The 23,525-nt window shown below is 43.9% G+C and overlaps 1 protein-coding gene across 3 annotated transcripts in view; it reads right to left on the bottom strand.

The window, feature by feature from the left end:
* Positions 1-23,525, bottom strand: part of plxdc2b (plexin domain containing 2b) — a 404,160-nt gene that overhangs the window by 99,965 nt on the left and 280,670 nt on the right. For all 3 annotated transcript variants that reach the window (XM_078234670.1, XM_078234661.1, XM_078234678.1), the window contains 5 exons: positions 22,997-23,119; positions 21,293-21,411; positions 19,987-20,086; positions 4,240-4,335; positions 2,310-2,391 (listed from right to left, as the gene is read on the bottom strand). In XM_078234670.1, the coding sequence (XP_078090796.1) occupies positions 2,310-2,391; positions 4,240-4,335; positions 19,987-20,086; positions 21,293-21,411; positions 22,997-23,119 (520 nt within the window). The remainder of the gene's footprint in view (positions 1-2,309; positions 2,392-4,239; positions 4,336-19,986; positions 20,087-21,292; positions 21,412-22,996; positions 23,120-23,525) is intronic.

Below are 23,525 nucleotides of genomic sequence, written 5' to 3' on the forward strand. Positions count from 1 at the left end.
ACTCACACTTCCGTGTCCGCTACTGAACCTAGATTTCAGAGCGCATGATTCCGCCCAGTCTATTTATTGTCAGTACATGGGAACAAGGGACTTAGGAGCAAGAGTTGGAAATTTGGACCAATCAATAAGATCATGGCTGGATTGATCGTGGTCTCAATTTGACTATCCTGTCTGCCCGCCACCCCCCGCACCCCCCTACCCCACCCCCATAATTCTTGAATCCCTTGTCAATCAAAAATCTGATGAAGGAGCAGTGCTTCGAAAGCTCATGATTCCAAATAAACCTGTTGGACTTTAACCTGATGTTGTGAGAATTCTTACTGTGCCCAGCCCAGTCCAATGCCGGCATCTCCACATCATGTCAATCAAAAATCTGTCTAACTCAGCCTTGAATAAATTCAATGACCCGGCCTCCTCTGTTTTATGGGGAAGAGAATTCCATTGACTAATGATTCTCTGGGAGAAAACCACCACACACCCCTCAAAGTACACTCAAAAGTTTGGCAGTGGTGGGTTTCAAACCCATTCCTCTAGCAGAGGCTGGAAGTTTCACGGTCGCCAAATGTGCTGTTGACTGACAGAGCCTCCTAGTTCACCAATATTTGGATTTTATAATTCTCACCCTCATGCTCAAATTCATTCATCACCCCACCAAGATTTTATTTCCTTGTTCATATCACTCCACCTTCAATTTTTGCCTCATTACACTCCTGTGAAACCCCTTTGGATGTTAAAGGTAGCATGTAAATGTTGTGTTAGAGTAAATCTGCAATCATGTTGGAATATTTAATTACTTCAGTTATAACATGCAGGTGGTTGAGAATTATATCAAATCCACTTTGAAAGATATATTTTCTGGTCTGGTTTAATGAGCAGATTTTACAGTTATAGCCAGATGGCTAACAGCTAAACATTCCCAAAGCATGATGGAAAAAGTAGCTAACCTTACAGAAGTACAAGGACAGCTATCGCTGCGGTTTAATGGAACAGCCTGTTGAGGAAACTGTGCGGTAAGAAGTAGTCAACATGAAACTGCTGTGGCTGTGGGACTGCTGGGCAAGGACTGATCGGAAGAACAAGGATAGTCTGCTTTGCAACTGGCAATGGGCAAACAGATCATGGGTGTACGTGACTAAGAACATTCTTGATGCTGGGAGAAACTGGATAAAAAGGGGAGCCTAGGCACCTCCATGGTGGAGACCTCCAGGAACAACCATTGTATAAGGAAGACCTGGGTGTGGGATTCAGAGAAGGCGGACTGATCAGCTCACCTTGCAATGGGTAGTGTTAGAGTCCAAGCTGTGAGTCCTATGATTCATTGTAACAAATGATCAATACTTTAACAAGTTCAATGTTTATCTAGTGTTTTAAATATTAATATTTAACATTAATATTAAATAATATTATAACATTAGGGTGGCACAGTGGCTAGCACTACTGCCTCACAGCGCCAGGGACCCGGGTTCAATTCCAGCCTCAGGTCACTGTCTGTGTGGAGTTTGCACATTCTCCCCGTGGGTTTCCTCCCACACACCAAAGATGTACGGGTTAGGTTGATTGGCCATGCTAAATCAACCCTAGTGTCAGGGGGACTAGCAGTGTAAATATGAGGGGTTATGGGAATAAGGCCTGGGTGGGATTGTGGTTGGTGCAGACTTGATGGGCTGAATGGCCTTCTTCTGCACTGTAGGGATTCTATTCTATGGGATTCTATAATAAAGAATAAGTTGCACAAAATATCTCATGTAAGTGTCCGCCATGTCAGCTGATACCCTAATCTGAGTGTCAACACTATTAGGTTCCATCGAACACAACTAAGACAAAGTTATATAACTGACCAGTACAGGTGACAACACATCAGGAAAGATATTTATTTCAAATAAAAAATCATAGAATCCCTACAGTGCAGGGGGAGGTCATTTGGCCCATCGAGCCTGCACCGACAACAATCCCATCCAGGCCCTATCCCCATAACCCCACGTTTTTACCCTGTTAATCCCCCGACACTAAGGGGCAATTTAGCATGACCAATCAATCTAACCCACACATCGTTGGAGTGTGGGAGAAAACCGGAGCACCTGGAGGAAACCCACGCAGACACGGGGAGAATGTGTAAACTCCATACAGTCACCTAAGACAGGAATTGAACCTGGGTCCTTGGTGCTGTGAGGTAACAGTGCTAACCACCTGTGCCACCGGGCCATAAACTAAAAGTTACAGTAGATCCTCCTTTCCAACAATTTCAGCACCATTTAGTGAAACGATTTGAATCTGCTTGTGGCGCTGTTCTCTCAGAACAGCTGTCTTACCTCTGGAGTTTGTCACACCAGGTGCAGTTAAAGCCAATCTGTGCATTGACACAGGCAGAGCAACCTCTGTACTGGAGACAAGCTGGGAATAACAGAGAGAAAAAATATCAGGACAAAAGTGCAGGAGAACAAAATCCTGGAACAAAACTGTCACTTGAAATTATTCCAATAGCTAACGTTGAGACTAAAATGACTAACAATTAAAGTATTCTCTGCTATGGATGATCAGGATTATTAACAGGAGGCAGCGGAGATAACTTTTAAAGCAATTTTGACTTCAAAGAGTCATCTGTTCAATTTTTTTAGCTCACCACTTGAGATTTGCATTCTGCTTTCATTTTTATCATTTGAAGATGAAAAAGGTAGAAGCTCCTCCAGTTGAACACAAAGTAAGTGCACTCCAAGTCTTTTGGGGTTACTATTTGAGGATAGGTTGCAAAAACTTGGCTCGTATTTTCTTGAGTTCAGTAAGCTGATGGGGTGGTCGGAACAGGTATTTAAAGTGATGGAACCATCTCCTTTGCTGGGTGTATCCAGGACGAGAGGGCATCATTTTAAAATTCAATCTAGGCCAATAAGGAGTGAAATTAAGAAGAACTTGTTCTCCAAAGGATAGTCGGAATTCCCTCTCCCCAATAAAGATGTGATGAATCACTGTTTAGAACAGTACAGAAGTTAAGGTAGGAGGGTAGAGTGTCAGGTGCCAGCCAGAAAGATTATTCCGCTGCAGAGGGCAATTTTGTTTTTTACTTATTTGTTCATGGAGCATCGTTGGCTTGATCAGCATTTATTGCCCATCCTTAGTTGCCCTTGAGAAGGTGATGGTGAACATCATTTTGAACCGCTTCAGTTCACGTGTTGTAGGAACATCCACAGTGTTGTTAGGGAAGGAGTTGCAGGAGTTTGGCCCAGCGATAGTGAAGGAACGGACATGTAGTTCCAAGTCAGGATGATATGTGGTTTGAAGGGGAACTTGAAGATGCTGGCATTCACTTGCTTCTGCTGCCCTTGTCCTTCTAGGTGGTAGAGGTCACAGGTATGGAAAGTACTGTTGAAGGAGCCTGCTGTGCATCTTGTAGGTGGTACACATTGCCACTATTTGTTGGTGATCAAGGGAGTGAATGTTGAAGCTGGTGGATGAGGTGCCAATCAAGTGAGCTGCTTTGTTTTGGTTGGTGGCGAGCTTCTTGAGTGTTTTTGGAGCTGCACTTATCCAGGCAAGTGGAGAGTATTCCATCACACTCCTGACTTGTGAGCAGTAAATGATGGACAGGCTTTGAGGAATCAGGAGATCAGTAAGATACGATTCAGTGAGTTTAACTATGTCATGCTGTTGCTTGACTAGTCTGTGAGATAGCTCTCATAATTTTGGCACCAGCCCCAAATGTTAGTAAAGGGGACCTTGAAGGGTTGACAGGGCTAGGTTTTCCGTTGTTGATTCTGGTGACTGGGTATAGTCCATACAGTCCCATTCCTCTTAGACTTGGGAACAGCTTAATACAATTCAATGGTCACCCACATTACTATGGGTCTGGAGTCAGATAGAGGCCCGACTAGGTAAGGATGGCAGATATTCCTTCCCAATGGGGAGTGAACCAGATGGGTTTTTACGACAAGTAACAATGGTTTAATGGTCAACATTACTGAGACTAGCTGTTAAATTCCAGATTTTATTAATTGAATAATGGCAATGGAGGGAGGGTAGCCCTGAGAGCAAAGGATGGCATAAGAACATTCGTAAGAAAGGACCACCTCAGGGCAACCACAGATGAGCAGTAAATGCAGCTTTGCTGTGCGGTGCATGTTCAAAGAACAATTAAGAAATAACTGGACACATCTAGCTTACTGCTTTTCCCCAATATGGTGCTCAAAATAGGCAACTTTTACAACACAACTACTGAAATTTCGACATTGACAAATTACTACTTACTGGCGAGAGGGATCATTTCAACAGCTGACATGTTTGTGACCTTTGACATCTGCAGTTCGACTCGGTGGTATTCATAAATGGTTCTTCTGCGTACATCTGCAATGTAGAAGGTACTATTGAAAGGTTATAGTTTTGCATTAATATGTTTGCAGTTCGTTCATAATAATGCCCTTTCTATCTTTTTGTCCTTCCAACTCATGTGCAGGAGAGCATTGAACAATATAGTTGTTCTTTCATTGAACAAAAATTGGCTCAAAGTGTTCTTTTCAGTCTGTTAAACACAAAAAGGTTAAATATTCACACCAAAGGCATATGGACGGCTTGGTGGCACAGTGGTTAGCACTGCTGTCTCACAGTGTCAGGGACCTGGGTTCAATTCTTGGTTAGGGTCACTGTCTGTGTGGAGTTTGCACAGTCTCTGTGTGGATTTCCTTCGGGTGCTCCAGTTTCCTCTCAGTCTGAAAAACATGCTGGTTAGGTGCATTGGCCATGCTAAATTCTCCTTTGGTGTATCCAAACAGGTGCTGGAGTGTGGCAACTAGGGGATTTTCACAATAACTTTATTGCAGTGTTAATGTAAACCTACTTGTGACATTAATACATTTTTTTAAACTTTTGGTCAGCCAACACCATGGCCAGAATTTTCCCCTCCTGGGAGTGGGAGGTGGGAGTGTTCCCTGCTGCAGGCGGGAGGGGATAGTTCCGCCTAGTGAGTGCAGTCATGTCAATATGTTTGCTTTCCTACCACACTGGCAGCTTTAAATTGTGACAAAAGAAGAGTTTACATTTTTGTACCGCCTTTTCCAACCACAGGGTGTCTTTTCTGTTGTAACATTCGAAACATCCTGAGGCCTTGTTCATTGTGGCCAGGAAATTCAATCAAGAGGGTCCTACCAAGATACCATGTCTCCTGTTCCACCAGAGGCCCAAACATCCTAGACCACTGCTACACAAATATCAAACATGCCTGCCGCTCTATCGCCCGCCACACTTTGGCAAATCAGACCACAAGGTTGTGCTCCTGCTCCCAGGTTGCAAGCAAAAACTGGAAGGGGAGAATCTGTTAAAGAAAGTTTGCAATGTTGGTCTGAGGAATTGGATGATCTCCTACGGGACTGCTTTGAGTCAGTGGACTGGTCAGTATTTAAAAACTCTGCGACCAGCCTGAATGAGTACGGCACTACAGTAATTGACTTCATTAGTAAGTGTGTAGAAGACTGTGTGCCAAAGAAGCAAATCTGCATGTTTCCCAACCAGAAACCGTGATGAACAGGGATATCCACTGCTTGCTGAAGTCCAGGTCTGAGGTTCAAGTCAGTCAACCCTGACATATACAAGAAATCCAGATATGATCTATAGAGATCCATCAAAGATGCCAAAAGACAATACAGGACCAAACTAGAATCCCAGGCTAACCACATGGACCCCGCCAACTATGGCAAGGTCTGCACGACATAACAGGCTACAAGGTGAAGGCATGTAGAATCACTGGCACCAACACACTCCTCCTTGATGAGCTCAATGCATTATTTGCCCGTTTTGAGCAAGAGGTCAGCGAGAGCACGCCTTCCACCCTGGAAGCCTCGGACGACTCCAGGTCGCCATTACAGAAGTCAGAGCAGCTTTCTCGAAGGTCAACCCACGGAAAGCGATTAGCCCGGATGGGGCTCCCGGATGAGCACTCAGATCCTGCGTGGATCAGCTGACAGGGGTATTCGCAGACATCTTCAACCTGTCTTTACACCAATCTGAGGTCCCCATCTGCTTCAAGTGCCTAAATGACTGTCGTCTGGTGGCTCTGACATCCGTCATTATGAAGTGCTTCGAAAGGTTAGTCATGGCGCAAATAAATTCCAGCTTCCCAGATGGCCTGGATCCACTACAGTTCACCTATCGCCGCAACAGGTCTACAGCAGACTCCATCTCCCTAGCCCTGCACTCAACCCTGTAGCACCTCGGTAACAAGGACACCTATGTTAGACTCCTATTTATCAACTACAGCTCAGCCTTCAACACCATTATTCCTATGAAACTCATCTCTAAACTCCGTGGCCTGGGCCTCAGCATCTCCCTCTGCGACTGGATCCTGAACTTCCTAACTCACAGACCACAATCAGTAAGGATAAGCAACAACAGCTCCTCCACGGTCATCCTCAACGCCGGTGCCCCACAAGGCCATGTTCTCAGCCCGTTACTATACTCCTTATACACCTGTGACTATGGCCAAATTCCCCTCCAACTCGATTTTCAAGTTTGCTGATGACACCACCGTGGTGGGTCAGATCTCAAACAATGATGAGACAGAGTACAGGAATGAGATAGAGAATCTGGTGAACTGGTGTGACAACAATAATCTCTCCCTCAATGTCAACAAAATGAAGGAGATTGTCATTGAACACAGGGAGCGTAGTAGAGGACATGCCCGTGTCTACATCAATGCGGACGAAGTAGAAAGGGTCGAGAGCTTCAAGGTTTTAGGTGTCCAGATCACCAACAACCTGTCCTGGACACCCCATGCCGACATTATCGTTAAGAAAGCCCACCAATGCCCCTACCTTCTCAGAAAACAAAGGAAATTTGGCATGTCCACTACAATTCTTACCAACTTTTACAGATGCACCATAGAAAGCATTCTTTCTGGTTGTATCACAGCTTGGTATGGTTCCTGCTCTGTTCAAGACCGCAGGAAACTACAAAGGGTCATGAATGAGGCCCAGTCAATCACTCAAACCAGCCTCCCATCCACTGACTCTGTCTACACTTCCCGCTGCCTCGGCAAAGCGGCCAGCATAATCAAGGACCCCACCCACCCCGGACATTCTCTCTTTCACCTTCTTGCGTTGGGAAAAAGATACAAAAGTCTAAGGACACATAACAACCGACTCAAGAACAGCTTCTTCCCTGCTGCCATCAGACTTGTATTAAGTTGATCTTTCTCTACACCCTAGCTATGACTGTAACACTACATTCTGCACTCTCTCGTTTCCTTCCTTATGTACAGTATGCTTTGTCTGTATAGCGCTCAAGAAGCAATACTTTTCATTGTATACCAATACATATGACAATAATAAATCAAATCAAGTCAAATCATAGCAGTTAAATTGTGCATGGCAAAGTCCAAGAAACAGCCATGAAATAAATGATTAAATTATGCGTTTCAATGGTGCTGCTTGAAGGAAGGGCAAATGCGTATTAGTTCAGACACCATTAGAGTTCCTCTGCCCAATTTTGATCTGTATCTTTTGTCATGGGATGTGTGTGGGTATCACTGGCAAGGCCAGTATTTACTGCCCATGCCCAATTGCCCCTGAGTAGGTGGTGGTGAGTCACCTTCTCCAACCACTGTATACTGTAGGTATACAGTGCCGTTAGGGAACAGAGTTTCAGGATTTTGACCCAGTAATAATGAAGCAACGCTAATATTTTTCAAATGACGATGGTGTGTGACTTGGAGGGGATCTTGTAGGTGGTAGTGTTACCATGCACCTGTTGTCCTTATTCATCGAGGTATGAGTTGTGAGTTTGGAAGGTGCTGTTAAAGGGACCTCGGTGAATTGCTGCAGTGCATCTTGCATATAGTGCACACTGCTGCCACTATGCGTCGGTGATGGAGCGGGTGAATGTTTATGATGATGCATGGGGTTCCAAAAAAGTGGGCTAATTTATCCTGGTCTGCTTTGTGCTGGATGGTGTCGATGATCTTTTACATCTACAATAGTTATCATTTAATCTCCTCAGGGAAGACTATTCCCTCAATTAACAGATATTTATTCATCCGCATATTTTACTGTTCATCCCTGGCATAGATTTGGCTCTGTAGTAGCGGACGTAAAAGTCTACCCAATTCAAAAGTACAAGAATAAGCAATAAATATCAATCATGTATTTGGCTAGCTTAATGATCCAATTTCATTACTTTTGTCTGTAGTTGTACTTTTGTCTGTAGAAAGTACACAGAAACAGAATTAATATTCTACAAGTTACCTCATCTCCTTTATTAAATGTTTTGCAAAGATATGAATTAGGAGCAGCAGTAGGCCACTCAGCCCTCGAGCCTGCTCCGCTACTCACCAAGATCATGACTGATCTCATTTCAACCCCAGCTTCACATTCCTGCCTACCCCCGACAACCTTTCACCCCCTTGCTTATTAAAAATCTTTCTCCTTCTGCCTGAAAGATATTCAAAGACTCTGCCTCAAGCACATTTTGAGAAAGAGAATTCCAAAGTCTCACAAGCCTCTGAGAGAAAAAAAGTTTCCTCAATTATCTTTATGTGGGTGGCTCCTTGTTTTTAAATAGTGGCCCCTAGTTCCAGATTCTCCCACAAGGAAACGGTAGGGCGTTTCCTTGTGGACAGATCACAATCCCACCCAAACCCTATTCCCGTAACCCCACAGATTTACCCTGCTAATCCCCCTAACATTAGGATCAATTTAACATGGCCAATTAACATAACCTAGACATCTTTGTACTGTGGGAGAAAACCAGACACTCGAAGGGCGGCACGGTAGCATAGTGGTTAGCACTGCTGCTTCACAGCTCCAGGGTCCCGGGTTCGATTCCCGGCTCGGGTCACTGTCTGTGTAGAGTTTGCGCATTCTCCTCGTGTCTGCGTGGGTTTCCTCCGGGTGCTCCGGTTTCCTCCCACAGTCCAAAGATGTGCGGGTTAGGTTGATTGGCCAGGTTAAAAAAAATTGCCCCTTAGAGTCCTGGGATGCGTAGGTGAGAGGGATTAGCGGGTAAAATATGTGGGGGTAGGGCCTGGGTGGGATAGTGGTCGGTGCAGACTCGATGGGCCGAATGGCCTCCTTCTGTACTGTAGGGTTTCTATGATTTCTATGAAACATCTTTTCCACATCTACCTTGTCAAGACCCCTCAGGATCTTAAAGGTTTCAATCAAGTCGTCCCTTACACTTCTGAGCTCCAGTGAATATAAGGATAGCCTGTCCAGCCTTTCCTCATAAGACAAGGACGGCATGGTGGCACAGTGGTTAGCACTGCTACCTCATAGCATCAGGTACCCAGGTTCAATTCCGGCCTCGGGTCACTGTCTATGTGGAGTTTGCATGTTCTCCCCTTGTCTGTGTGGGTTTCCTTCGAGTGTCTGGTTTTCTCCCACAGTACAAAGATGTCTAGGTTATGTTAATTGGCCATGTTAAATTGATCCTAATGTTAGGGGGATTAGCAGGGTAAATCTGTGGGGTTACGGGAATAGGGTTTGGGTGGGATTGTGATCTGTGCAGACTTGATGGGCCGAATGGCCTCCTTCTGCACTATAGGGATTCTGCGAAACTCACCCATTCCAGGTATTAATTTAGTAAACCTTCTCTGAATTGCTTTCAATGATTTTACATTTTTCCTTAAATAAGGAGTCCAATATCGTACAGTACTTTAGATGTGGTGTCACCTGGCTAACTGATGTGTGACCTCCCTATTCTCACATTCAATTGCCCTGCAATAAATGATAACATTCTATTAGCTTTGTTAATTGCTTGCTGTGCCTTTTGCGATCATGCAACAGATCCCTTTGCATCTCAGAGCTCTGCAATCTCACCATTTCAATAATACGCTTCTATGTCCTGCCAAAATGGACGTCACAATTTCCCGCATTATACTCCATTTGCCAGAATTTTGCCCACTCACCTAGCCTATCAATATCCTTTTGCTGTCTCCTTATGTCTTCTTCACAACTTATTTTCCTATTTAACTTTGTCTCATCAGCAAACCTAACAGCCATATCAAAGATTCCTTCATCCAAATCATTGATATAAATTGTGAAGGATTGAGATCCAGCATGGATCCATGCGGTACACCACATGTCACATGCTGCCAACCTGGAAAATACCAATTTATGGCTACTCTCTGTTTCCTGTTAGCTGGGTAATCTTCTATCTGTGCCAATACGTTACCCCTTACACCATAACCTCTTATTTTCCACAATAATCTTTAATGTGGCACCCTATCAAATGTCTTCTTGAAATCTAAGTACAGTACATCCACTGCTTCCCCTTTATCCACTGCACATGGTACTTCTTCAGCTAGCTCCAATAAATTGGTTAAACATGTTGGGGTGATTCTCCCCCCAAAAAACTAAGTGCCTACTGGGCAGGAAAACGAGAGTTTTCCCTGCTCTTTATTTGGGCGTACTTAGATGAACAAATCTCCGGCACTATGTGTTTCACAGAGTGCCTCAGGGGGATTCACACCAGTAAGGGTGGGGAGGGGAGGGGAGGGGAGGGGGCGGGCATCATCCCGCTGCAGAGGACAGAATCAGCACGCTGAGTGGGTCGCTGTGCATGCGCTGGTTTATGCACTGGCCCCACCATCGCCGGCCAACCCGATCACTGGCCCCACTACTTCTTAGTAAGAAGTCTCACAACACCAGGTTAAAGTCCAACAGATTTATTTGGTAGCAAATACCATAAGCTTTCGGAGCGGTGCTCCTTCGTCAGATGGAGTGGATATCTGTTCTCCAACAGTGCACAGACACAGAAATCAAGTTACAGAATACTAATTAGAATGCAAATCTCTACAGCCAGCCAGGTCTTAAAGGTTTGCATTCTAATTAGTATTCTGTAACTTGATTTCTGTGTCTGTGCACTGTTTGAGAGCACATTTCCACTCCATCTGACGAAGGAGCAGTGCTCCGAAAGCTTATGGTATTTGCTACCAAATAAATCTGTTGGACTTTAACCTGGTGTTGTGAGACTTCTTACTGTGTTCACCCCAGTCCAACGCCGGCATCTCCACATCCTCACTACTTCTTCCCAGGCCCCCGATTGCCAACCTTCCCAAAGCCCACACCTGGGCCAGCCCCATTCGCTAGCCCCCCATGACCATCCCCGATTCCCCCCCCCGCATCCCCCATGTGCAGCCTCGATCGCCCTCCTCCCTTCCTCTCCCACCAATCCCTAATGCAGAGGGCACAGCAGTCCCCACCACCATCGATCGGCCCTGCTCCCGGAAGGCCCCGACCCCCTCTGGCCCCACCCCTGTGGCACTGCAAGTGTGCCTGGTGGGCAGTGCCAGAGTGCCAGGCTGGCACTGTTGAAGGGGCACTCCCCCTGCCTGCAATCTCCCAAGGGGGCCTCAATGGCCTCTGTGTCCACCAGCGGAGTGATCATGCCTGGTCCCCGCTAATGGAGACCAGCTTTAATCCCCCGATGGGAACCTCTCCCAGGAGGGTGAGAGACACCAGCGACCCTGGAGACTACTGTAACAATAACTACTGTGCTCCTTATACACCTATGACTGTGTGGCCAAATTCCCCTCCAATTCGATTTTCAAATTTACTGACAACAGCACCCCCGTAGTGGGTCGGATCTCAAACTATGATGAGACAGAGTACAGGAATGAGATAGAGAACTGGTGCGGCAGCAATAATCTCTCCCTCAATGTCAACAAAATGAAGGAGATTGTCATCAACTTCAGGAAACGCAAAGGGGAACATGCCCCTGTCTACATCAATGGGGATGAAGTGGAAAGGGTCGAAAGCTTCAAGTTTTTAGGTGTCCAGATCACCAACAACCTGTCCTGGTCCCCCCATGCCGACATATAGTTAAGAAAGCCCACCAATGCCCCTACTTTCTCAGAAGACTAAGGAAATTTGGCATGTCAGCTATGACTCTCACCAACTTTTACAGATGTACCATAGAAAGCATTCTTTCTGGTTGTATCACAGCTTGGTATGGCTCCTGCTCTGCCCAAGACTGCAAGAAACTACAAAAGATCGTGAATGCAGTCCAATCTATCGCGCAAACCAGCCTCCCATCCATTGACTCTGTCTACACTTCCCGCTGCCTCTGCAAAGCAGCCAGAATAATATTAAGGAGCCCATGCACTCCAGACATTCTCTCTTCCACCTTCTTCCTCAGGGAAAAAGATACAAAACTCTGAGGTCACGTACCAACCGACTCAAGAACAGCTTCTTCCCTGCTGCTGTCAGACTTTTGAATGGACTTACCTTGCATTAAGTTGATCTTTCTCTACACCCTAGCTATGACTGTAACACTACATTCTGCACTCTCTCCTTTCCTTCTCTATGAACGGTATGCTTTGTCTGTACAGCGCGCAAGAAACAATACTTTTCACTGTATGTTAATACATGTGACAATAATAAATCAAATCAAATCCATTTGCAGCGTTAATGTAAGCCTACTTGTGAAAGCAATAAATAAACTTTAGCTTTACTGAAATTCAGATTTCCATATGGTCATCAGCCTCGGACTGATTTCCGACGCGGGGCTGATTATGTTCAAAAGCATTGTCTGGGAGACTCGCGATCGGCCGGACACTGGTTGCGAGTCCTGCTCCAGGCCCCACGCTGATGTCTCCCAGCCCATTGCACTACTTGAGCAGCACAGAGGGCCTGGAGAATCGCCCCCGTTGAATCAATGATGTTAATTATGCCTGGTCACCTTGAATTTATCTCAGTGCCCTGTTATAACATCTTTAATAATAGCTTCTAACATTTTCACTGTGGCATGTTGATCTAACTGGCCTGTAGTTTCCTGCTTTCTGTCTCCCTCTCTTTTTGAATAAAGGAGTTACGTTAACTATTTTTCAATCTAATGGAACCTTCCCCAAATCTTGTGAATTTTGGAAAATTAAGACTACACAACAACTGTCTCACTAGCCACTTCTTTTAAAATCCTAGGATCCTTCAGGACCTGGGGCTTTGTCAGCCGCAGCTCCAACAATTTACTCAACACCACTTCCCTGGTGATTGTAATTTTCCTGAGTTCCTCCCTCCCTCCCATTTCCTGATTTAGAGCTATTTCTGGGATTTGTTATTTGTATCCTCTTTAGGGAAGATTGATGCAAAATACTCTTTAAATTCACACCCATCTCCTTATTTTCCATTATTAACTCCCCAAACTCACTCGCAATGGACCAACACTCACTTTGTTATCTCCTTTCTTTTTTAAGTATCTGTAGAATCTTTAATATCAGTCTTTATATTTTTAGCTAACTTTCTAATTTTTCCCTCCTCATTAACCTTTTAGTCATTCTTTGCTGTTTTTTAATATTCTGTCCAATCTTCTGACCTGCCATCCACCTTAACACAATTATATGTCTTTTCTTTAAGTTTTAAGATGCTGTCTTTAACTTTTTTAGTTAACCACGGATGCTGGTTTGTATTCTGCATATTCTGAAATATCCCTTTAAATGTCTGCCTTTGCATCTCTGTTCACCTATCTCTTAACCTCATTTGCTAGTTCACCTTAGTTAGTATTGCTTTCATTCCCACATAATTGCCCTTATTTAAGTTTAAAATACTAGTCTTGAACTTACACTTCTCTCCGTGAAACTGAATGTAAAGTGATATTATGATCTCTGCTACCTATGGGTGCCTTCGCTATGATGTTATTGATTAATCCTATCTCATTGCACAATAACAGATCAAGTAAGTTTTCCCCCCTTGTTTGCTCCAAAATGTGGTAATTATCTAAGAAATGATCCCAAAAACATTCCATGAATTCATCATCTATGCTGGCTTTGCCCATCTGATTATTCCAGTCCATATGTAGATTCAAACCCCCCATGATAATCGCTGTACCTTTTTGACAAGCTCTCACTATTTCTTCTTTGATACTCATTTTGTTAGCTGCCTTTGACAAAGTACCACATGATAGGTTGTTGCATAAGGTTAAATCTCATGGGATCCAGAGTGAGGTAGCTAAATGGATACAAAACAGGCTTGATGACAGAAGCCAGAGGGTGGTTGTAGAAGGTTGTTTTTCAAACTGGAGACCTGTGACCAGCGGTGTGCCTCAGGGATCGGTGCTGGGTCCACTGTTATTTGTCATTTTTATTAATGATTTGGATGAGAATATAGGAGGCATGGTTAGTAAGTTTGCAGATGACACCAAGATTGGTGGCATAGTGGACAGTGCAGAAGGTTATCTCCGATTGCAATGGGATCTTGATCAATTGGGCCAGTGGGCTGATGCAGTTGGGATTTAATTTAGATAAATGCAAGGTGACGCAGTTTGGTAGATTGAACCAGGGCAGGACTTACTCAGTTAATGGTAGGGTGTTGGGGAGAGTTAGAGAACAAAAAGATTGAGGGGTATATGTTCATAGCTCCTTGAAAGTGGAGTCACAGGTGGACAGAGTGGTGAAGAAGGCATTCAGCATGCTTGGTTTCATTCGTCAGAATACTGAATACAGGAGTTGGGACGCCTTGTTGAAGTTGTACAAGACATTGGTAAGGCCACACTTGGAATATTGTGTAGAGTTCTGGTCACCCTATTATAGAAAGGATATTGTTAAACTAGAAAGAGTGCAGAAGAGATTTACTGGGATGCTACCGGGACTTGATGGATTGAGTTATAAGGAGAGTCTGGATAGACTGGGACTTTTTTCTCTGGAGCGTAGGAGGCTGAGGGATGATCATATAGAGAGCCATAAAATAATGAGGGGCACAGATCAGCTAGATAGTCAATATCTTTTCCCAAAGGTAGGCGAGTCTAAAACTAGAGGGCATAGGTTTAAGGTGAGAGGGGAGAGATACAAAAGTGTCCAGAGGGGCAATTTTTTCACACAGAGGGTGGTGAGTGTCTGGAACAAGCTGCCAGTAGTAGAGGCAGGTAGAATTTTGTCTCTCAAAAAGCGTTTAGACAGTTACATGGGTAAGATGGGTATAGAGGGATATGGGCCAAATGCAGGCAATTGGGACTAGCTTAGGAGTTTAAAAAAAGCGGCATGGACAAGTTGGGCCAAAGGGCCTGTTTCCATGCTGTAAATCTCTATAAATCTACTCCGACCTACCTTGTGATAATTGTTAGGGAGTTTGCACTTTACTCCCACATGTGACTTCTTGCCTTTATCATTCTCTATCCAAACCACTTCTATGCCCTAGATTCCTGAATTTAGGTCATCCCGCTCTATTGTGCTAAGGCCATCTTTAGCTAAAAGAACTACCTTTTCCTGACTTGCTATCCTTCTTAAAAGTCACTTATTTTTCAATATTCGGGTCCGAAATCTGTGCCACCCTGCACCATACCTTTGTGCACAGAGTGCTGCCTGAGGCAGGAAAACCGGCATGTAGATCTTCAACTGCACAGCCTAGTTTTCTCTCCAGATTCTATGGCACTCTGTGCACAGAAAATCTGGAGCTGTGGTTTTCACCATCACACTAATAGGGCAGAGCCTGATAGAGTTGGCAATGCAGCGATCGAGGCATCCTTTTTAAAGGGCGCACAGATCTGCACTGAAAAGAATACTGGATATGGGGAAGCCCCCCCTACACATACGGGGAACCCCCCGAATGGTACATCCCAGAGGGCCTACCCTGTCATTGCCAGGCTGATACTGCCAGGGTGCCAGGGTGCAGGCATGTCCCTCTCCCTTGGAGAACCTTTGCACTCCCCCCACCCCCACCGCCGAAAGGTGCCCCTTGACTACTTCATGTTTTGCAAAAGCAGTTTTAAAACTTGGCGACATTATGTCATATTGGAGAGGGGGGATTTCTTAATGTGGGGGAACATTTGGTGCGGAACCCCTTTAAGTGTAATTAAATTTGTTAAAATGTTTTGAAATGTAGTTGTCGTCCTTTCTGGACGGGAACCTCTTTATGTCACCACCGAGGGGGGGGCGGAGAAAATCAGAGAACAAGATCTCGCCATCGAGATTCTCATTTCAGCCATCTCGCAGGATTCTCCACCGAGATTGCCATTTGTTCACCCACAGCGCTGGCATAGAATCCCGGTCATGGTTACCGCAGCTGGTTCTGCTATTTGAAGATAACATTGGTGGATCCACTCTATCCAAACCATTGTGAGCAGAGTTGAGGAGGTTCTACAGACATGTGTCATTCCCAGTGAAGATCATGCCCACGGGATTCGGGTTAGTTTTGCTCTGCTGTCGGCTGAGGATCGGGTTCAATCTTAAAAAAAGAGCAGCTGAAATTCTTTGTGAGGAAGACACAGAGTTAATAAGGGCTTTGTGGCTGAGATTGATGATATACATGCCAGATGGACTGCTGAGCAAATTTGTAAGATCTGTCCTAGTTCTATCTGCCATTTAACATGTAATTTACAATTTATTATCAACCACAACTTGCCTGCCAATTTGTGTTTTAATTTACATTGATTCTGTGTTTTAGAGTATAGGTGGCAACCCAAGGTAGTATTTAGAGCTTGCTTTGTTTGACTCGTGTATTTTAAAAACTCTTTCGTGTTAAACTTTTGTGGCTTCATTCTTTCAGTAAATAAGTGGGATTTTGGATTTCTTCTTTTTAAAATGGTACTGGCCTCAACCAAGATTACAACACAATCAGTAAAACTAATTGGAGTTAATCTTACTTAACCACATATTTTGATTTTATAATACCATATGATTAGCTGCCTTTTCTCGCTTTCCTTATAAACCTGACTGACTTTATGATGTAGAACGCTGAAAATACATTTTTTCCTCAGGCAACATGGTGAGCATCATTTGTTCAAACTGCAGAATTTTACTAAAAATCACTACACTTGAATGCTGAAGACTTTTCACATTAGTCCTTTCGAGCCCATATTCTTTATCCATTCCAGAAGCCCATACGTCTCTTTCCCACATATTTAGCTTAACACTTAGCTTGCATCTAATTTAGTTTTCAATTAAAAATTGTGGAATCTAAATGCAAATTGTGGAAACATTATTAATTAGGTAGAGGCTAGTTCATTCTCTGGGGTGATTGTTTCCTGGTCGATATCTGCAGATTACATGAGTTCTTTGACTTTGCTGCCAAACGCAAGTAGCAATAGGTCATCCCTCACGCTCCAGTCTGTGGCAGTGTAAAATTCTCCTCAGTCTATATATCCTCAAAGTAGCAATTTGTTTTGAAAAATATAATTGCGGTAGGTTTGGGAACAGGTATTATATTACTGTGCAACCTTCTATCCCGATGTCTACTCCATATGAGAAATATAAATCGTGTTTTTTGCTTTGATAAAGATGTTTTGATGATACAATAACCGTTGGTAATCCATTGTGGTCACCTAACCCGACTTGTAGAAAATTGATAGACAGGAAAGTACCAGCTGGCTCACCGTAAGGTAGTGCTGCATGAAGCATCATGACCCCCCAGTGTTCTCCACCCTGTAGAAACCACACAGTTTCTATCCGGGGGACAAATACAATTCTGAGAAAGTCCTCTGCAAGCTATTCTGTCACCACATTTAGATTAGATTACAATCTTGCTTTCCCATCCGGATTTATAACACAACTACTAGAGTTTTACCGTCCCGCTCGCCACCGGAAGCGGAGCAGGTGAGGAGTGGACCATGGAAAGGTCCGTTGACCTCGGGCGAGATTTTACGGTTTCGGGATGAGCAAGGCCATATAATCCCACCCAACATAGAAACTAGAAGGAAGGAGTAGGCCATTCGGCTCTTTGAGATGCTCCGCCATTCATTTTGATCATGGCTGATCATCGAATTCAATATCCTGGTCCTCCCTTCTCCCCATATTCCTTGATCCTTTTGGCCCCATGGGCTATATCTAATTTCTTCTTGAAATCAGACAACATTTCGGCTTCAACTACATTCTGCGGCAGTGAATTCCACATATTCGCCACCCTCTGGGTGAAGAAATCTCTCCTCACCTCAGTTCTAAAAGGTTTACTCCGTATCCTCAAACTATGACCCCTAGTTCTGGTCTGCCGCATCATTGGGAACATTCTTTCTGAATCTACTCTGTCTATCCCTGTTCGAATTTTATAAGTTTCTCTGAGATCCCCTCTCACTCTTCTAAACTCCAATGAATATGATCCTAACCGATTTAGTCTCTCCTCATATGACACACCTGCCATCCCAGGAATCAGCCTGATAAATCTTCACTGCACTCCTTCTATAGCAACATCTTAAATGTTTCTGCTGGCGATAGACAATGCACCTCACGCTTTCATCCGGATCATTAATACAAATAATGAAGAACAATGGCCCTATTACTGAAGCCTGAGGAATTTCAATTTGCAATTGATTTCCAAACAGAACCACTACTAACGCTTTGTCTACAGAATGGAACCAGCCTGTTCCTCAATTTAGGATATGCCCTAAAGAATTTAAGATCTTCCTCACTCCCTCCTCCCACTGCCAGTGATGTAATCAGGTTCATGCCCAGAAAGGGCGTGAACCTGACTTCTGCACATTTTAATAAGTTTGCCTGTGATTACTGGGCTTGATGCTGTAGTGTCCACACATCACGTTCCTTACTTTCCCCCCACCGGCAGTGTGACATCACGCTGACGCAAATCAATACTGGTTTTCTCAAGCGGAAGCCGATAGTGATGACCACACCAGAGTGTAGAGCTGCTTGTAGCCCCAGGAGGTTAAGGGACATGTTTGGGCATTGCACTCTGCTGGGGAGAAGGGGGGGCGGGATTATCCTCCTCCATTGGGGGGAGATCTACTTCTGTGTGTGGGGTTTGGGAGGTGTTTCCCCTCATCCACCATGGGAAGTCCTGATGTCTTGGGCGGGGGGTTGGGGGGGTGGTGAGGGGAGTGGGGGAGGGGGGGATTGTGAGAGGTGGGAGGGCATGTCCGTGGGAGGGAGCCTTAAATTTAACTTTAAGACCAGATCCGCCTTTAAAAAGGGCACCCCGCCCTCAGATTCCCGGCGTTGTGCGGTGATTGGGCCCCGCCCCTCCAGCTGGCTGTGCCGCCTAATCAGGCGGGAAAAGGCATCTGCAAAGCCGGTGAGTTTCAGACAGCTTTTCCCACCTGACCAAACATTCTGCATCTGTAATTGTGCAGGTATAGAATTTATCAGCCAATCCTACCTGAATGCTCAATTTCCACCTTGCAAAGTACTTAGAAGAATTCAACGTTTCTTAATGAAGCACACACTTGAAATACGCAGTTTATATTTCACTAACACAAGGCATCATCGTGACAGAATTAGGAAAGGTTTGGCATGATAACGTCCAGAGAGATCAATACCATATTCAACTGAATGAAAAAAAAGTATCAATAGGAATTATAAATTGTGTTACTCGCAGACAAAGGCCAGGCAATTGAGATTCCCTGAGCATTCCAATGAAACTACAAGTAAGCTGAGGTGACTAGACTTTCATTTCACTTTGACAGTAATCGACTGGAGCTTTGGTTGATTTAACATCACAAACACAAAGCCACCAAAAGGACATCGATATTGAAAGAAACTGGAGTTGCTCAGGCCAAATGTACTTAACCATTCGGGTGAGCCACAGTGTGGTAAAAATTGCATGCTAATGGCCTCATTTTCCGTGTGCACCGATACGCTATGGCTGAGAATATCTGCGATTTCAGCTGTTCATAACCTGGGTAATCCTCCACGAACAGTGCAAGTTGTATAGCCTGCTGCAAATCTGAAACCAAAATGGTTTTAGCATTGCCGAGTAACTACTGTCAACTGGCGCCGGTTTGATGGCCTGAATGGGCTCCTGCTGTGCTGTATGACACTGTGATTGCATTTCTTCTTTCCAAGTGGCTTAAGTTCCATGAGCAACTGTTCCTGTCCTGTCTCTGTTTTCATTGAGTCATAATAATGCAGGAAATACTTATATCTAAAAAATACCACACACACGCTGTCTAAATGCCCAACATTTCTGCAACTAAACGCAAATATCAACTTCCAAAAGTAATGTTTCTTATAATATAGAACTCTATTGGCTATATTTTAAAAAGCAAACTTCTTTCCCGAACACAGATCTCAGCTAATGTTTCTTATGGTTCACGCAGTACGTGGTCAGCTAACAAAACAAATGTAACTTCACTTACTGGGAATCTGTTGGATTTTGTGGACAACCACAAATGCGTCTGAGAGTCCCACTTTGACTGGGTGATTGGCCGAGTTTATCTGTGTCACGGAAATGGGAATCTGGAGGGCAGAAGAATCAATATGAATGGATGGGTGTAATTTCTTCAGGCATTTCAACAAAGAGCAGCGATTTTCTGCTGCTTTCAGTTTACTGTTTATGGATGACAGGGGGCTACATTGGAATAAAGCAGCATCTTCCCAAAGTTAAATGTAAAAAAAATGTCCAAAATGGTACAACTACCTCAGCAGTTCAATTGCAGTTACCTTCAGAAAATACTGCCGTATGCAAAATGTATTACAATTCCAAACAATAACATGGCCATAAATCAAGTCGCACTTCAGAATCAGCCATCCTTGGGCTCACACTTTATCAGTGAATGATTGATTCTTCAATTTGAACAAAGTCCTCTTTGTAAATAACTACTTTCTGTAAAATAAATGGATTGAAATACTGCTGATAAAAATGATGTCACAAATGGTGAGTGCTAAAATGGATCAGCCCATCCTCAACGTAAAATACGAGTAATCAGACCTCCCCACTTATCTGTGTACTCAGTATTGACAACTATTTATAGATAGCATTTTGCTTTTGGATGGAATAAGAGGTGGAGACAAGCCAGCTTATTTTTGTAAAAATCAATTAGACTGTCTCAAACTGGACGAACGAATAATTTAAAATTTATTAATGTGTAAGAATGATGAGACATTCTGTGTTGCAGCAATTGTACTGGCTCTGGCCTTTTTATTTATCCACTTCCCCCCTTAGGATCTTCCTTGAAAATGTAGAAGAAAATTAATATTTTGACTTCATCACCCCTTGTCATCATTGCCTCAGATATGATAAAATGTGGAATGTCCTTTACAGACAGCCAATGTCACAAAAAAAGGACTCATTGTGTGAGTAATAGAAAGTCTTTGAAATTTAATTTCTTTACAACTAGAAAGAGGGGGAAGGGATCTGGGGAATTAACCTGCTCTGCTCCCTGCCCACTCCCATTCTGGGAGACAAGCAAGACCGAAACCGTAGGGTCAATAAGGTCAAACAAAATGAAAACCTTCATTGGTCTGACTATAACTCAAAATGGCTGGCTACGAATTCTCCATTCTAACCTGGCTTTGACAACCATTTTATGAGGTTAATCAAACAACTTCCTTTGGGGGGGGGGGGGGGGGGGTGGGGTGGGATTGGCTTCTGCACATTATAGCTTTGATCTTCCAAAGAATGAAGAATGTCAACACAGATTCTAAAGTAGCAGAATATCTCACCTCTTTGTAACCAAAGACAATTCGTCCATCAATGTGCAAGGTGGCCTGGAAAGTGAAGCTTCCTAAATCGTAGTTATCCTGTAGGTGAACATTATCCCATTGTACAACCAGAGCAGTACCTGTACACAAAAAAATATATATACAAATGTATATCGCACCAATGAATACATTGAGAGATGCAGTTGTCTGGCAAGGGAATGGTGCTTCAGAGGGAACTTGTTTTAACTATTTGGTGCACTCACAGCATTTTGGATGATACAAGTTTTCCATTTTTCATATTATAGAAGGCAAAGAAGGTAAAAAGGCAATTTTCAACTATTTGCAGCTGAAGGTAGTAGGTAGAATCCTATTTTATTAAACTTCTAAATAGGTAGCTTTCTGTTTCCAAACCTTTCAATTGAGACTAAATGCTTTTTTCAAAAAGTATGGACAGACAATATGGCAGCTTTCTGTATTTATTCAAGCCTCGTCAGACACTTATCTCCAGAGGTGGCGAGTAAAGAGTCATTAATGTGTAAAGACATTTCCTGTGACTTTTCTAAAAAGTGTGAAAACCCTTTGGCTTCAAAGGGAACAGGAGGCAGGAAAGGAGTTCAAAGGACCTCAACCTAATTAGCTTCCTTGCTTATTTGAACCAATGAGGAGGACACGTGTTTTCCAGGGAGTGGTATTGGTGGCAGGGGCGGACAGTTCCGTAGGAGTCTCAAAGTGGCCTTTACGCCAGCGGGTGTTCCCATGGTGATTGTTCCCGACCCCTGCCGCTGGCATAACGGGTATCCCGAGGTGGAACACCAGGATCGCTATTTGCATAGATTTGAATATCATTAGCAGGCCTTTACGCCTGATAGTCCCTCCTCGTTAAATTATTCTTTCACGCCAACATGAATCACGACAGGTTCTCCATGACATGCACCTGGTGAGCAGAACCCATCAGAAACGCACAGGTGAGTACAGCCTCCATGAGGGAGAGGGTCATGAGGTTCTGTGGGGGCAATGCTGGGGCGGGGCGGGTCGGGGGGTGGCGAGGCTAGTTCTGTGGTGGGGGGCTGGGGTTTGGGAATTCCATGGTGGGGAGGTGGTTGCATGCGGCGGGGAGGGTTCTATTTTTATTTTTCTAAATCGGATGCCCTGATCTTTTAAAAAGCGGGAGGTGGTGGAACCCACCCCTTAACGTTTTTTCACTGCGTAGCTACAAATATGGCAAAAGAAGTCATCCTCAGGGCTGACGGCTTTCACCCCATTTTTCTCACCCGCTAGCACTTCTGGTATCTGCCGCTTCTCAGCCCAATCCTGGGTGTTGTCCAGATCTTGCTGAAGGCTGCCATGAGCTGCTTCAGTGTGAGAGGAATTGTGAGTTAATACTGTAGCGTTATCTGCAGGCAGCCCACTCCTGAATACACAATAGGAGAAAGCCCTTGGGGAAATGGTTGCCCCAGTGAAAATTCTGTGGTGAGGTTCTTGTGCATTCTTATACAATCAGCTAAGCTGATTAGAATGACAAGTGTTAGCAATAAGAGCAAACAACTGCAGCATAATCAGCTCAACAAGTGGTTCAGAATCATCATTCTAAAGCATTTACTTATATCTGTTCAGTTATTCATCCAATCTAACCCCAAGTGGTTTCCCCCTAATAATTTCTAGTCATATTTTAGAGAACAAAATATGATTTATTTATGTTTTCAAAGCACTCTGCCTAATTCTTACCATTGTCAAAATATCTGACTGTTGAATTCCTGGACACACTTGGGTCAAAATTAGCCATCAGTGGTGCGATGTACTGTGTAGCTGTTAACATGCGGTGTACAACTTCCCCCGTGTAGATAAAACCTATAAGGCAGAAGATTCTATGAAACTAGACTCAATGTACAATAAAATCATAAAAATCACATAATTTTAAATCATCTAAATAATGCAACTCTCATTGAACAATTAATGAAGCAACTGTATTTCTTCACCAAAGAGAAGCAAAAATCTTAAAGCAAACTGTTACATCGAAATCACAATTCAGAAATAGACTTTTCATCATTCTCAGTCTATGTTAGTGTTTATCCTCCACACTAGTAACCCTAAGCCCATGTGTTCAGCTTGTTCCCATATCCCCTCATTCACCTATCCTTCAACCATGAAAAACGTTCAAGGAAAGTGCTGAGACATGAAAATAAATTGAGAAATGTTTACGTTGACCTCATTTGGCTGCAACCGGAAATACCTCATGCCATATCGGCGAGCAGTA

Source organism: Mustelus asterias, chromosome 2 (genome assembly GCF_964213995.1).
Source record: "Mustelus asterias chromosome 2, sMusAst1.hap1.1, whole genome shotgun sequence".
In the NCBI taxonomy this organism is placed as follows: Eukaryota; Metazoa; Chordata; class Chondrichthyes; order Carcharhiniformes; family Triakidae; genus Mustelus; species Mustelus asterias.